General features: G+C 48.2%; 5 protein-coding genes across 5 annotated transcripts; 2 read left to right on the top strand and 3 right to left on the bottom strand.

Annotated features, from left to right (window-relative positions):
• Window positions 1-104: 104 nt before the first annotated feature.
• BDV38DRAFT_284014 (uncharacterized protein) lies at window positions 105-511 on the bottom strand (the record flags this gene model as incomplete). Its single annotated transcript, XM_032060170.1, has 2 exons — window positions 105-286; window positions 364-511. The coding sequence occupies 2 exons, from the start codon at window positions 509-511 to the stop codon at window positions 105-107; spliced, it is 330 nt and encodes a 109-aa protein (XP_031912323.1).
• A 344-nt stretch (window positions 512-855) lies between these two features.
• Window positions 856-1,559, bottom strand: BDV38DRAFT_113113 (uncharacterized protein). Its single transcript, XM_032050996.1, has one exon. The coding sequence runs from the start codon at window positions 1,452-1,454 to the stop codon at window positions 1,026-1,028; it is 429 nt and encodes a 142-aa protein (XP_031912322.1). The 5' UTR covers window positions 1,455-1,559; the 3' UTR covers window positions 856-1,025.
• Window positions 1,560-7,932: 6,373 nt separating this feature from the next.
• BDV38DRAFT_293937 (putative serine/threonine protein kinase (Kin4)) lies at window positions 7,933-11,756 on the bottom strand (the record flags this gene model as incomplete). The annotated part of the gene is made up of 3 exons (XM_032062385.1): window positions 9,976-11,756; window positions 9,594-9,888; window positions 7,933-9,461 (listed from the first exon to the last, which is right to left on the bottom strand). The coding sequence occupies exons 1-3, from the start codon at window positions 11,356-11,358 to the stop codon at window positions 7,933-7,935; spliced, it is 3,207 nt and encodes a 1,068-aa protein (XP_031912321.1). The 5' UTR covers window positions 11,359-11,756.
• On the top strand, window positions 11,406-11,931 carry BDV38DRAFT_113088 (uncharacterized protein). Its single transcript, XM_032050995.1, has one exon. The coding sequence runs from the start codon at window positions 11,515-11,517 to the stop codon at window positions 11,824-11,826; it is 312 nt and encodes a 103-aa protein (XP_031912320.1). The 5' UTR covers window positions 11,406-11,514; the 3' UTR covers window positions 11,827-11,931.
• BDV38DRAFT_249689 (uncharacterized protein) lies at window positions 11,818-12,639 on the top strand. The gene has a single exon (XM_032054876.1). It carries the CDS (start codon window positions 12,038-12,040, stop codon window positions 12,530-12,532), a length of 495 nt encoding a protein of 164 aa, XP_031912319.1. The 5' UTR covers window positions 11,818-12,037; the 3' UTR covers window positions 12,533-12,639.
• The last annotated feature ends 194 nt before the right edge of the window (window positions 12,640-12,833 follow it).

Here is a 12,833-nt window from a genome sequence, read left to right as displayed (position 1 = left end):
CGCTATGAGAGAAAAGCCGAGCCGGGACATTCATGGTATTGACAGACGGCAAATAGACAAGAAACCCTTTTTTTTTTCCTTTTTCTCTTTTTCTTAGTTCCCGATTAAGCTCCCGTGATCTCCAAAATGGATCGCTTGAAAACATCGAAGTGTTTCAAAAATACAAAATTCGAGGAGGAACCCGAGTGTCGTAGCACTGTAGTATTGTCAAAGGCTGGGCTCGATGTGCTTCTGGAAGCACATATTTGAAAGACGATGGTTGAGGTGCCACGATCCCCCGGCCTTTCTGGAATTTGTCAATGAGGGCTTTTCGAAATGATCGCCACAGTTTGGGATCCCTTACCAGTTACTTAGGTCCCTAACCACCATGAGCAGGGCAGTTGTAGCCCTCACGGCGTCGGACTTGCTGTCTCACGCCAGTGCAGGATGTTCCTCGCTTTGCGCAGTAGACAACATCCCCTTCCGGGTGAGTACAGCCGCAGTCATACTTGTAGAAGTATTGCGAGCACATTTTGAAGATTTGAGGTTGATCGAGCTGAACAGGGTGAGTTTAATGAGAGATAGAGACAGTCAAGCCGACTCGGTCAAGCAACTTATAGAGTTCAGAGAGGACGAAAGATGTCGAGCTCAGCGATCTTGCTTTGAGGGTAATCTGAGAGATAGAACTGCTGTGATGTTGTTCTGATAGTTCGACGGATTGTGAGGACCTTAAATAAAATTGCTTGGTCTTGCCTTTGTACCAAAATGATAGAGAATGACTGCGGACAGCTGTGCCGCAATAACACCATTTACAAGAAATATCAAAAAAAGGTACCAAAGGAGGCTTAGAATAAAAAAAAATCATAATAATAAAATAAAAACTGGTCATAAAAAATAAAACAAAAAAACCAGGGCAGAAGAATGAAAGTAAGAACAAGGTTAGTCAAGGATCTCAACTACGGATACAGCACCTTTTCCTTTTCCATTTTTCTTTTTTCTTTTTCTTTTTTTTCTCTCTTTTTGCGCCCCAATCCACAAAGGAACATTTAGAGAATTGCGCCGGAGAAGTTGGTGACGCGATCTACATCACATCCAGGAGAAACGGTTTCAACGAATGAATCAAATGGTAAATTGTGCTTCCACAGAACTACTGCACGGAGTTTCCCCAACACCAAACAAGATTGGCGGCTATGCGAATAGTGTGTGAAGGTGGTCTCCACCTGGGGTTGGCATAAGATAGTTCTTACTAGAGAGATCCCTAGTTGTGGTGGCCAGAATGTCAGCGAAACTTCAATTGTAGCCCTGTTGGGAGCTTCAATAGACTTCCGCAGATGCATCAGGAGAAACCTTGACATCATCTTCAGGACAAGGCCCATGCAGCAGGCAGGGAAGGGCCGGTCACATATGCAAATGAACAAAGCCAACAATTGCGTTATCAAATCAGTTCTCGCAGCCAGCCAACAGTGCTTGCACATTTGAGGGTCATGCCGCAACCAGACACTGTTCCTTAACGGGCATCTGACGAATGTCACGCAGTAGTTTACCTAGATTTATCACTAGGCTTATCACAGTAATCTCTTTATCATGTGTGCCTCAAGGCCCCAGTTGGTGGAGGGAGTGTCAAGGATATCTCCCAACGGCCCAATCTGACCGGCCCCGATATCAAGGTCGGTAGTCATCGCCAGTCATGTCTCCCACCCTGCGAGCCGTGTGCCTGGCACTATTCCGAAGGTCACTGCGGTAATTCTTGAGACATGGGGCCGCCTGCTCCAGTCAGAGGTGCCACAGCTCCTGGGCATATACCTATCTGCCAACGACATCAACAAAGGACGAGCACCTATAAGGCTCCGCTGAGGCATATTGGCGAAACCGGGGTCAAGGCTCGCAGACTAGGGGAATAATCTGCAAGAACTGCACAGCCATCACAGGAACGTTGGTCTTGGTTCCTTGGACTGACCAATACCTGGGGCAGAGAAGCTAAACGCAGTTGGTGATATCTGCAAGACATGAGTGAACTCTTTCCCACCCTCGGAGGTCTGAGAGGGATCGCACGATAGCACAACGCCCTCGGAATTCGGATCAAGTGAGATAATGCGGTTCCTGCCTTATGACGGCCCCATTTGATGCCCTGTTGGTGTGATAATGGATGGCACAGAATTTCCACTACCAGCTAGTCTAGCGTTCGGCAATACAAGACAACAAATCTCCGCCTATCGATTTCTCGTGTTCTTCATGACCACCTAGGCTGGAAAGCTCGGGGTCAACTCTAATTGAGTGACAGTCGAATTCAGAGCGACCGTACCGCATTGCGGCGCTCATCCATTGGGGGGGGAAGATGAACATCCTATAGTCTACCGCAGTCACATTTGGCCGTCTGAGCCGCTGAGCATCCGCGCCACATGGTGGACGGTCGAGCGATACGGCGCGGAGACAGGGGGCGCTAAATCTGCGACAATCAGCACCTCAAACGGAGAGGCACGGCCTCGATTTAGCCGCCGTTGGCTTTTGCGCCAGAACATAGTGGATAATAAGAAGTTATTTGGCCCCGAGGGTTTGGGGTTTATCCTGCGGCAACTGGGGGTTTGGAGCACGTGATGGTGTTGCGCTGCGATTTGAGAGCCGCTTGTTCACTTGGACTCTATTTTCTCTTTTTCCTTTTCTGTTTTGTCTTTTATGCTACTAGTTACTTTCCCCATTTCATGATCAAAGGTTCTTTCAAAAATGTTTTTGATTTCTTGCAGATTCAACGGGCGTTGGTGAAAATTGTCTTCTCCTGGAATATCCAAAGGTCTTGAAGCACGTATCGCATACTATCTAGGTCCTACTATGGACACAAATGGACGGAGGAAATGCGAACTCACCTTGTACCTTCTACTATACTGAATCATTCCTACTGACATCATTTTGGAAGAGGGCCGTATGTACATTTAGTCAGCCGACAAAACAAAACAAACAGACCCCCAGCTTTGGTTTCTCCAGCTGAAACTCGTCCCCCTTCTCCTTGCTTAGGTAAGTTAACTTATCCCTTAAGTTAACTTACCGTTTCGCACGTCTTCTAGAAAGCGTCAGGAAAAAGTGTCATTTCAAGCATGCTGCCAAGCGGCCGAGACTCATTAGTTGGGTCATGTGCCCTGAATAGTCTCTTGATAAGGAATGTGGGAGGCAAACCCCAGAGAAACATTCAATACACCGTCGTCCCTTCTGGGTATGCAGAGTGACCCTTCAGCCTATCGATTACCGATAGCAATCCAATAGTTCCGGCACGTTTCTTGGCTTCGCTTCCTGGTTGCTGATCACCCGAGGCTGATTTTTCGGGTCGTATCGGCCCAGTTGCTTGTACAAGGGACAACACCTCAGCTTGCACAACGAACGGCCAGCTTCGGCTTGGCAGGTTACTGGGGATTCCCCCCAGATACTTGAGTAAGCTATGCACATATCGGCGACAACGCACCGGGTCTTACCTGAGCCAAGAGTCTCGAAGGAAGGGGAGACCTTCCAACAATGACGTCCTCTGCCCCGCTGAGACATGAAAGAATGTTCGAAACATGTGAATTACAGCGTGTCCCGGTCCACCTCGGGGAAGCAGATGGGGATGTTCGACCTCTCTAATCTAAGACTCTCCACTATCTCTGCAGGTGGGATGGACACAGATCGACGTCCCTCCCGGTATTATCCATGAACCTTGTCGACCCCTCTTCCCTCTTGAGTATCTTGGCTGTTTCCCTCTCATGTATAAATAGGTAGCCGAGTCCAACCGAGAAATCTCTCCAGATCAATCTCTATCCTCTTCTTCTCCTTCAGTCAAAAGCTCTTTCAGTGTTTTTCAAAGACTTCAAAGCCATCTACACTTCCACTTTATCTCTTTTCCAGCCCAGAAGGTTTACCAGATACCGATTCACCTTTGAAGATGTACACCAACACTCCTACCCACAAGTTCCTCGTTCTCTCTCCCATCTACTCTGGTCCCATGAATGACCAAGTTGAGAGCAAGGAGCCAACCCGTGAACGCTCCAGCAGCCAGTCTTCCACAGCCTCCACCGGATCACAGCTGAGGGGTGCCTTCTCCCCTCTCCCCGGTGGCTTCCTCTACCTGGGACACGAGCAAGAGAGAAACTAAACTCTGACGCCACATAAGCTTGCACACGCCATCCCACTTCACCAATCGCGCTGGACACGATACATCTGCAAGCGCCTCAGCCCAAATCCACCCTGCACCGGACGAAGGGAAGGAGCACTAGCGGTTTCATTTCTTTATTGTTTTCAAACATCGGTTTCTTTACGAAATGGTCTCTTATCTCTTTGAATGATTTTTTCTGTTTCGGTGTTTTACCTCACCATATCAGTGATACCACACTGCCAGGGAAAAAGGGGGTGGGTTGGAGGGAAGAATGAAGGGAATGTTTGCCAAGGAGATGTTGATACTTGCCAAGCCCTGTGTAGTAAAATTGAAAATCAATAGGCTGCCCTATGTTGTTTCACAGCCAAGCAATGATAGATTCAAGATCGACTTCGTCTATTAAACTGCCAAGATCCCTTGTTTGTATCACGTATACTTCTTGAAAGTAAAGACAGAAAAGAAAAAAAAAAAAAAAAAAAAGGACGAAGCTATCCTCCCCCCCAGGGTCCTCGTTCTCCGTAACCCCAACTAGGCAAAAGCCCACCGTGGAGTAACTCGAAGAGGGAAAAATCACCAGCGCTATCTCAAGCTTACTGTAGCTTACTGAATTTACCAATCAACCCGTCCGGATCATCAGATCCTCATCTTCCAGGAGACACGCACCACCTATTAATAATCGATAAGTTAATTACGATAACCTAAAATTCTAGATTGTCGCCGTTCCCGCGGAAAGACTTACCCCGCCAAGTTAAAATACCCACACGCACATTCCTTAAATCGGCGAGGGAAGAAAAAGAAAAGGAGAGAAAGACGGAAAGAAAGACGAAAAAAAAGGGGGGGAAAGCAAACAATCAACCGAAGATTGCATCATCGTCATTATCACTGATAAGCCGAAGCCAACCTGGAGGTGGGGGTTGTGGGATAGGATCGACTGCCTTCCAGACCCCCCCCGTTCTTCCATGGAGGGTTGTCGGTGTAACCCAACCTCCCCTCGAAATAACTATGCAAGAATGCTTGATTCGTTATCTTTTACTCGTCTTGGCTGTTATGTGTATGTACATCCTTACTGCATAAGCTGGGTGGCACATTATTCTCTACCGAGTGCATACGTACGTCCGTGTGGGCATGCTGTGCTCATCGGCTAGCGCAGATCAGATGTATCATACTTAGGGTTCGTACTTGCATGTTTGCCAAGATGGGTCTGGAGGTCATGGGATTGGGGCTGAGTAGTACCCGTAAAATAGTATATACTGCAGGATAACATCATAGTTTATTTTTCTTTTTCCATTTGTGTATCTGTTCTTTTTACTGACTTACTTACTTCTACTGCTCCAACTTACGCTAAAATCTTTTTAAAAGATTGGTCAGATTTAAGGTATCGGATGCTCGAGGACGGTTTCTAATTAGTCTCCGCAGCTTCATAGACTCAATGGTAGACAATGATATCTCATCTGCCTTCTCGCCAGCCACGCCAGACCAGTAGCTGTTAGACAACTTAGAAAAGACCCACTGCAGTCTTGGTACTGAGAAAGCTAATACATCTTACAAATCCGCCCACTTAAGGCGATCTTCTTCACTCCAGATACTCGGATTAGCAAGGGATTGAACACTATAATAAGAAGTACAAGGGTTGTTCTGAAACGCTTAGCTGGGTCATAAGCCAGCGGCTACTGCCGGAAAGCTATATTGACTAAGATATCGATATCTTCTTTAGACCTTAAGCCCTGGTGTTTGTTAGTTATCAGCCCCGACTGTTGAGTCAGTATAACCCTCGGGGATATGTATTCCCTACTCACCTTGACAGTCGATATGCAGGGATAGCAAATATATGTATAATCGTCTGAAGGTAACACGCACCAGTAGCTACCACATACATGGCGGCTGAGTAGTGCAGGACCGTGGATGAACATATTAGTAAGATATTCAGTTGGATATTCGCATAGCTGAGCACCACCGTTCGACAATATATATTTAGCTATTATAATACTTCTGGTTGAATCACATATACTCTCCTTCGATATCACCTAATCTAAGTGCGCTCCATAACTATACCGAAGAAGTTTTTTCATCATGGATTATCTTTGGTGAGCTTATATCACTTCTGGATGGCTCGATAAAGCTCCATAGATGAAACACTGCTCCTCCCCATCTAGTCATCAACCCCTCCTGAGCATCACTGAACCAGAACCTCACTCTGTTAGTTAGATCAAAGCATGAACATATTTTTTTTTTTTGCCAATAAGATCACCCCAATAACTTATCCAGATAAATTGAGGATTCAATAAGCTTAGGTGCAGAAGACTCAGGATAGCAAGAACACCATAGGTCGCACAACCCGCCTGTCTAATATCAAGGAATATATGACCATAATCAGATACCGCCGCCTCAAATATACCTTGCTCTTACCCCAACAGTATATAGAACGAGTCTAACCACCAAACGCAATACACACTCAGTTGCACAGATACAATGTACATCCCAAAACTAACAATCAACGCCTAAATCTACAAATATCAGCAAATGGCCCGAACACTCAAGACCCCTGTCAATGTGAAGACTCTCCTCGCCGAGATTCTTGGCTGACATCTTTCCCCAACGGCCGAGTCCAGCAATGGAATTATAAATGAGCCTGAAATAAGCCATGTGGAATCTATTGTGGAAGATTGTTATACCAAAACATTGGACCCAACGTTGGTTATACATGTTGGTTCCTGTTGGTCTTGTGACTTGTTTTCATTTGTTTATATGGGGCCAAAACACATGCTCCGCCCCGTTCGCCTCGGCGCTTAGGGTTTGTACAGTTACTATAAACGCCGTTGCGAAATCAGTCAACGGGTGTTTTATTACTTGAGGATCTATTCATAGATTTCCGAGACAGTGTTAGGCAGTGTAGACCTCCAAATAGGATTCACAAAATCTTCCAATTAATGTAACTGTACTAAAAGTAAACATGCGGGGATTTGCCATATTACAGAAGCAGATCAGCATAAGCCCCGACTCAATGCATATGCTCAACTATAAAAGTAGTCACCGCTATCAAATAAAAAAAAAGTTATATCTAGGGTGGGGATGGAGGAATTGGGGGATACGATCATGAATCGCATACGCGAGGTCTCCAGTGGATAGTAAACATATTAAATTACCCTCAAATAGTCCTGCTCAGCTAAGATGTCCGCCGTGTCATATCAAAACCCCTCTCTCAGGAGGACCGTGACTTGGTAACAGTGAAGACAAGAAGTAACAAAAAAGCTCCTCAAATGGAAAGAAAATGGACGGGATCAATTTACAGTCAGGGCTATAATAACAGGGAAAGAAACAAAATTTGAACAAAGGAACTAAAAAGATTTATTCTGACAAAGGAAAAATAAAATAAATAAAATGAAAAGGCTAAACATGGATATGTATGCGGGAACAAAAGGTTGCTGGTACAAGAGAGGACAAACCGATAGTTGCAACGGAAGGGGACGAAAGCTGCTGGGTATCATGGGGTATCCAAATAGCCTCTCTGCTCTTTTATTGTTGGGAATCTAAGAGCCTGCTCGACTCAAATCGTCCTTCCAAGTGTGATGTTTGAATCGAGATGGGCCTTTATCCATCTTGCGTGCGGAAGCCCTAAAGTCCTGTGTGGACGACACGGCGTCTCGGCAACGGGTGGGATGTGTCAAGTGTTGTTGGACCTCTTCATAAATTCAAGTCCCGGAATACAGGGGTGAAGCAAACAACCAGAATAGCCTGTTTGTCTTGATTGGTGTTGCATGGGCACACCAAGATGTCGACATGTTAACCTGTCGAGTTGGTCGAAGAGAAATAAAGAAATAAACAAAGAAGATCTTGATCTACCGGTCATCGCCAGCCCTCGACTTCGCTCGTCGACGAAAGAAATCCATCACTTTCCTGGCTGCACCAGAGCTGCCAGAGTGATGTGATGAATCGCGCTCGTACTCATAAGCATCGGCAAATTTTCGATGATTTTTCTGTAGGACACCGGCCCCTCTTGTAGGTCGGGCAACTGACGTAGATTGCCGAGGCGCGCTGTCATATGGACCATTGTATTCTTCGTAGTAGTTTGGTGTTGAGTGATTGGCGTATTGGTTCCGATAATAGTGATCATTGTCGTTCTGGTACACCTGCTCAGCCGAGTAGGACGTTGGCTGATACGTCGCAGATTGGGTTCCATGCAACACCGCAAACTGCTCATCAATACGGGCCTGGTAGTTAATGGGCTCATCTTGGACGAAAACCTCATCTGCCGGTGCCCCTTCTGGCATGGCCCCTATTGCATCTTGCGTTCCGTGGCTGGTCGCACGTGCGCGGGGTCGTAGATCCCCGGTTGATGGTTTTGGCTGTGCCCGATTATCCGTGGAGCGATCAGCTTGTGACTCTTCATCGGGCGTTTGAGACCTACTCGAAGAAAGACCCTTGAGAGAGAATGATGCCGGCAAGAGGGAGAATCTACGAGGCCGACTCTCGCCACCTGTTTCACTCGTCTTCCGGTTTGATCCATATTGCATGGACCGCCGTGAATCCATAGACATCCGGGGCATATCACCACCATAGGGGTCTCTCATACTTGTAGGAGGATAACGTTTGCCGCTTTTTTGACGAGCATTTGCCTGCCCACCACGTCCTCCAAAAATGGACCCAGACCGCCCAAACAATTTCTCGCCAATCCCCGAGACAGTATTTGATCTCTTGTGGCCTTTCGGGGGTTCTTGTCGGGGGGTTGTATTGAACTTTGCAGGAAGAGCCTGGGTGCTCGGACGGCCAATCGACACTGCTGCCTGTTGAGAGGGATCCTGGGGGATGGGGTTCGAGATGACATATTGTTTGCTCTTTGGTTGTGCCAGCCGACCATGGGCATTGGTTGCCGCCACAGTGGGAGCTACGGGCTGTCCGTAGGATCCTCGCGATGGCAAACGACCAGTATTGAATGAAGACATGGATGCACCTGTGGTAGGCCGCATGGAATGCGGCTGGGGCATTGTCCCCGCTCCCGTAAGCGCCGTCGAGTCCGAAGTTGAGCGAGGCAAATGCCCAGATGGCGGGCGCTGTGCCTTTGAGTCTCCAGCATGTGCGCTCGGCGCCATAGGCGCGTCTTGCGGTACGCCACTGGTAGGCGAGACAGTCTCGGCATCTCGACTATTTGACCTTGCTCCAGTGGGCGCATGCTCAGCTGTTTCAGCAGCACTCGATGGGCCCGTCGTGGCTGATCCTATGCCCTCCCCTCTCGTAGTCTGAGACGAAGGAGCAACATATTCGACCTGGACGGTCCTCCGTTTCGTGTCCCGGGGAGTCTTAGAGCTTTCTGCAGGTTGTTCCTGTGAGATATTGCCAGCGTGGTGAACAAGACCACCCAGAGCGGGAACTGTGCTTTGGTAGGTTTTGGGAGGCTCTCTAACCGACGCACTGCGTCCGAGAGATGGGGCCTCTTTAGGTTGTTCTGTTCGAAACAAAAAATTAGCAGGTAAACAGTGTACACGTCCCGAGAGCGCCGTACCATGAGAAACAGTTGTAGTAGCAATATCAGCAACCTTGGTTGTACTGCTAGTTATGTGTGACACAATATGCGAGTACTCATTAAGCCAGCTATGCCGTGCGACCTCGAACAAATCCGCTCGTTTCCGCGGATCTGGGACCAATATCCGTCTCAAGAGATCACGAGCATGTGGAGTCACGTACTCAGGGAACGTGAGAGGCGTCGTGACGATATACTTATAGAGAAGGTTGATATTATCACCGTCCGGGTTGGCGGGGTCATCATCGAATGGCAAATAACCGGCAAGCATTGCATACTTGACAGGCGGAGATGTTAGCTTCTTCAACGCGTAGGGTGGATTACAGACAAAAAGGGGAAAATTGCAAGCGGCTTGGGTCCTTACCAAGATGACACCGCAGCTCCAAACGTCCACTTTACGTCCGGTATAAAGCGAATCGCTAACAACAAGCTCTGGTGCAGCGTAACAGGGACTTCCACAGCTGGTTTGCATCAAATCACCACGCCTTAAGCCCTTGGCATTGGGCTTGTCAAGTCGCATCCTCTTTACAAACTCCTTGTTCGTAAGATTATATTCGATCTCCTCGCCTAGCTCATCCACCGGATCGAAGGTGTTCGCGAAACCGAAGTCTGTGATGATGATGTTACGGTTTCGGTCCAGCAGTAAGTTTTCCAGCTTTAAATCTCGATGGACAATGCCCTTCTTATGGAGGTAACCGACACCAGATACTAACTGCGCAAAGAGACGTCGAGCAGCATTGTCTTTGAGATACCGGTTATTCAAGATATGATCGAAAAGTTCGCCCCCAGATGCATATTCCATGATGATACCGATGTGCTTATCGGTCTCTACCATTTCATGTAATCGGACGATGTTGGGATGGGAAAGATCGCGCAAGATCGAAATTTCCCGGTAGATCTTGGGCAGCCGGCTGGGGTTCGATCCGAGAGACTCCCTCCGGATCAGCTTGATAGCCACTTGGATGCTGCCATCCCTCTTCCAACCCAGTTTCACTTTCCCGAATTCACCCTCTCCCAGCGTTTGCCCCAAAATGTACTGACCGAATGTTGTCTCCTTCCGCTTGATCGAATTATCGCTGTAATCATGCCGACTCCGCAGCCCGCCGCGACCTCCATCATCCACGCCGTCACTACCCACCAAGCCCAGCCCAGGGGTTGGAGTACCGTCGGTTGACGGTGATACCGATGTACCAGCTTGTCGGACCTGTTCTCGCTCGATGTCCACCGAGGGGTCGCTCACTAAGACCTGATTGATCAATGTGCTCGACTCTTTGACCAAGGCCCCTTGGCCCGGGAACGTCTCCGCGGGGTTTTCCGAGCGCATAGGCGCAGAAGACGAAGCTGCCTGGCTTCGACTGTTCACCCCTCCTGCTCCTCCACACTGGTCTTCGGACGTTCTCGGGGCTGGTGCCCGGGACCGCGAGTCCTCTCTTCTCTTTTCGCGGTGGTTTGCGCTCCGCTCGTCACCTTTGCTCTTCCCGTGGCGCGACCCTGGGACCCTCTCGCTTGAGCCGTGACTCCGCTGGGTTGATGATGTCCTTGGTGGTGGAACTGGCGGTGCACCGAGAATGTCAGGGTATACGGTCGATCGGTGGTTGTTCTGGGCGGTCGCAGGCGCCGCCGAGGTCAGGGCTGGGGATGCATGAGCAGTGTGTGGTAAGGACTGCGATTGGAGGTCGTTCATAGCCGAGAAACCTGTCGAGGCCAGGACAGAAGATAGCTGCTGATAACTTAGCGCACTGTTCATGACACCTGTGGATGTGTGATGTGACAGTCACGGCTGCTGCATTGACCCGGGATGGGAATTTGAATAATGACGTGACGCATAACTGGAGTGTAAGGTTGATACAAAACTCGGACAGGAATGTGAAAAAGTAATAGTGGTGGGGTGGACTGCTGTGAAATGAGGAACCGTTTGCATAGCAGGCGACATACCTCGTTTAATCAAGGCGCCGCAGTGCCTAAGGGGGAATGCTGCGTTACGGTCCGAGACAGCTTCTCCGAGCGCGTACACAGAGTTTTGAGTGATCACCTCACTTTGATTGACCGACCAATTGCGATCGGCGGTTGGAACTTGATATGTCAAAGCCCTCCAGAGGGTTGCGATTTTTTGTTTTCTTTCGTCTTCCTTCTCCCCTTTTTTTTTTTGTCAATTAAAAAAACTTGTCCGCTAGATTTGGGTCCTAGCTGCTGGTCCGTTCGGTCGGGCACCTAAGCTATTGTTTTGAGTTAGTTCAACGATGGTCGGAGCAACCGATAAGGGGTGTCAAGGGTGATGACTGACAACCGCCAGCGAAACAATTCAGAAAGAAATCACAGGCAAAGGGCAATCCAAGTAATTGTTGGTTTATCGAGGACACCAGGTCAATAAGTCCACCGGTTAACAGAAGCAATGACAGCACGCGCGTAAGAGGACCAATCACTTGATGATCTTCCAACGTTTTCCCTTTTCACCAAATTTTATAGAAATCCTTGTTTTTCTTACCCACAAAGCCAGACAAGTAGGGTATATCTGCACTGCAGATTTGCCTCTCGTAATCACGTCTCTCCACGACTATCTACTACCCAGTTGGGTAATATGGTTAAGGGTGGATTGCGGCTCGAAAGAATGTGAGAACTCCGGAGACGAGACCGACAAACGCGGGCGGAGAAGCAACCTCGGGAGACGCGATTTCAACCACCAGGAGCCCACTTCTCGTTCCTACTTAGTCGAGATTGGCGCGAAAGTCTTCTTTCCACGGCGCTTCACCGGCTCAACACTGCTGGACGAATTGACAAGGCAGAGTGTAGGCTGCGCCGAGAAGCATGATCGACTTGAAGGAAAAGAATTGAAGAAGAGGCAGGAGGGGTGGTCGTTGGTGGAGGTCGACCCTCTGACAGGGGGCGGCGCGAGGGGAGATGAAGAGCTCGGCGGGAAGTGAACCAAACCCCAAAAAAAGAATGGGTCGCGGGAGAGGATGGACCTCGAAAGGGTGAAATAATTGACACCCAAGGGAGGAGTGACAAAACCAGAAAAACAAAAAAAAAAAGCAAGAAGAAATAAAAGAAGGGCACAACAAGGAAAAGAAATTTGGAGGAAAAGGGAAACGAAGAAAGACGGAAAGGATGATGGTTGGGAGGGAAGGGAAAGAAAGAGAAGCCCGTGAAAGAGAAAGAGTAGGAAGAGTATGAGTTGGAGCTCTGGATACCCTCTTTTTCCTTTTTTTTTTTTTTTTTTTTTTA

This window comes from Aspergillus pseudotamarii (assembly GCF_009193445.1).
Source record: "Aspergillus pseudotamarii strain CBS 117625 unplaced genomic scaffold BDV38scaffold_35, whole genome shotgun sequence".
Taxonomy (NCBI): Eukaryota; Fungi; Ascomycota; class Eurotiomycetes; order Eurotiales; family Aspergillaceae; genus Aspergillus; species Aspergillus pseudotamarii.
Note: the sequence above shows the minus strand (reverse complement) of the source record. Positions and strands in the feature narration are given on the sequence as shown.

Coding starts and splice junctions, on each gene's coding strand:
- BDV38DRAFT_113088 (XM_032050995.1), top strand. CDS start 11,515: ATGAGGAACCGTTTGCATAGCAGGCGACATACCTCGTTTAATCAAGGC.
- BDV38DRAFT_113113 (XM_032050996.1), bottom strand. CDS start 1,454: ATGTGCAAGCACTGTTGGCTGGCTGCGAGAACTGATTTGATAACGCAA.
- BDV38DRAFT_249689 (XM_032054876.1), top strand. CDS start 12,038: ATGATCTTCCAACGTTTTCCCTTTTCACCAAATTTTATAGAAATCCTT.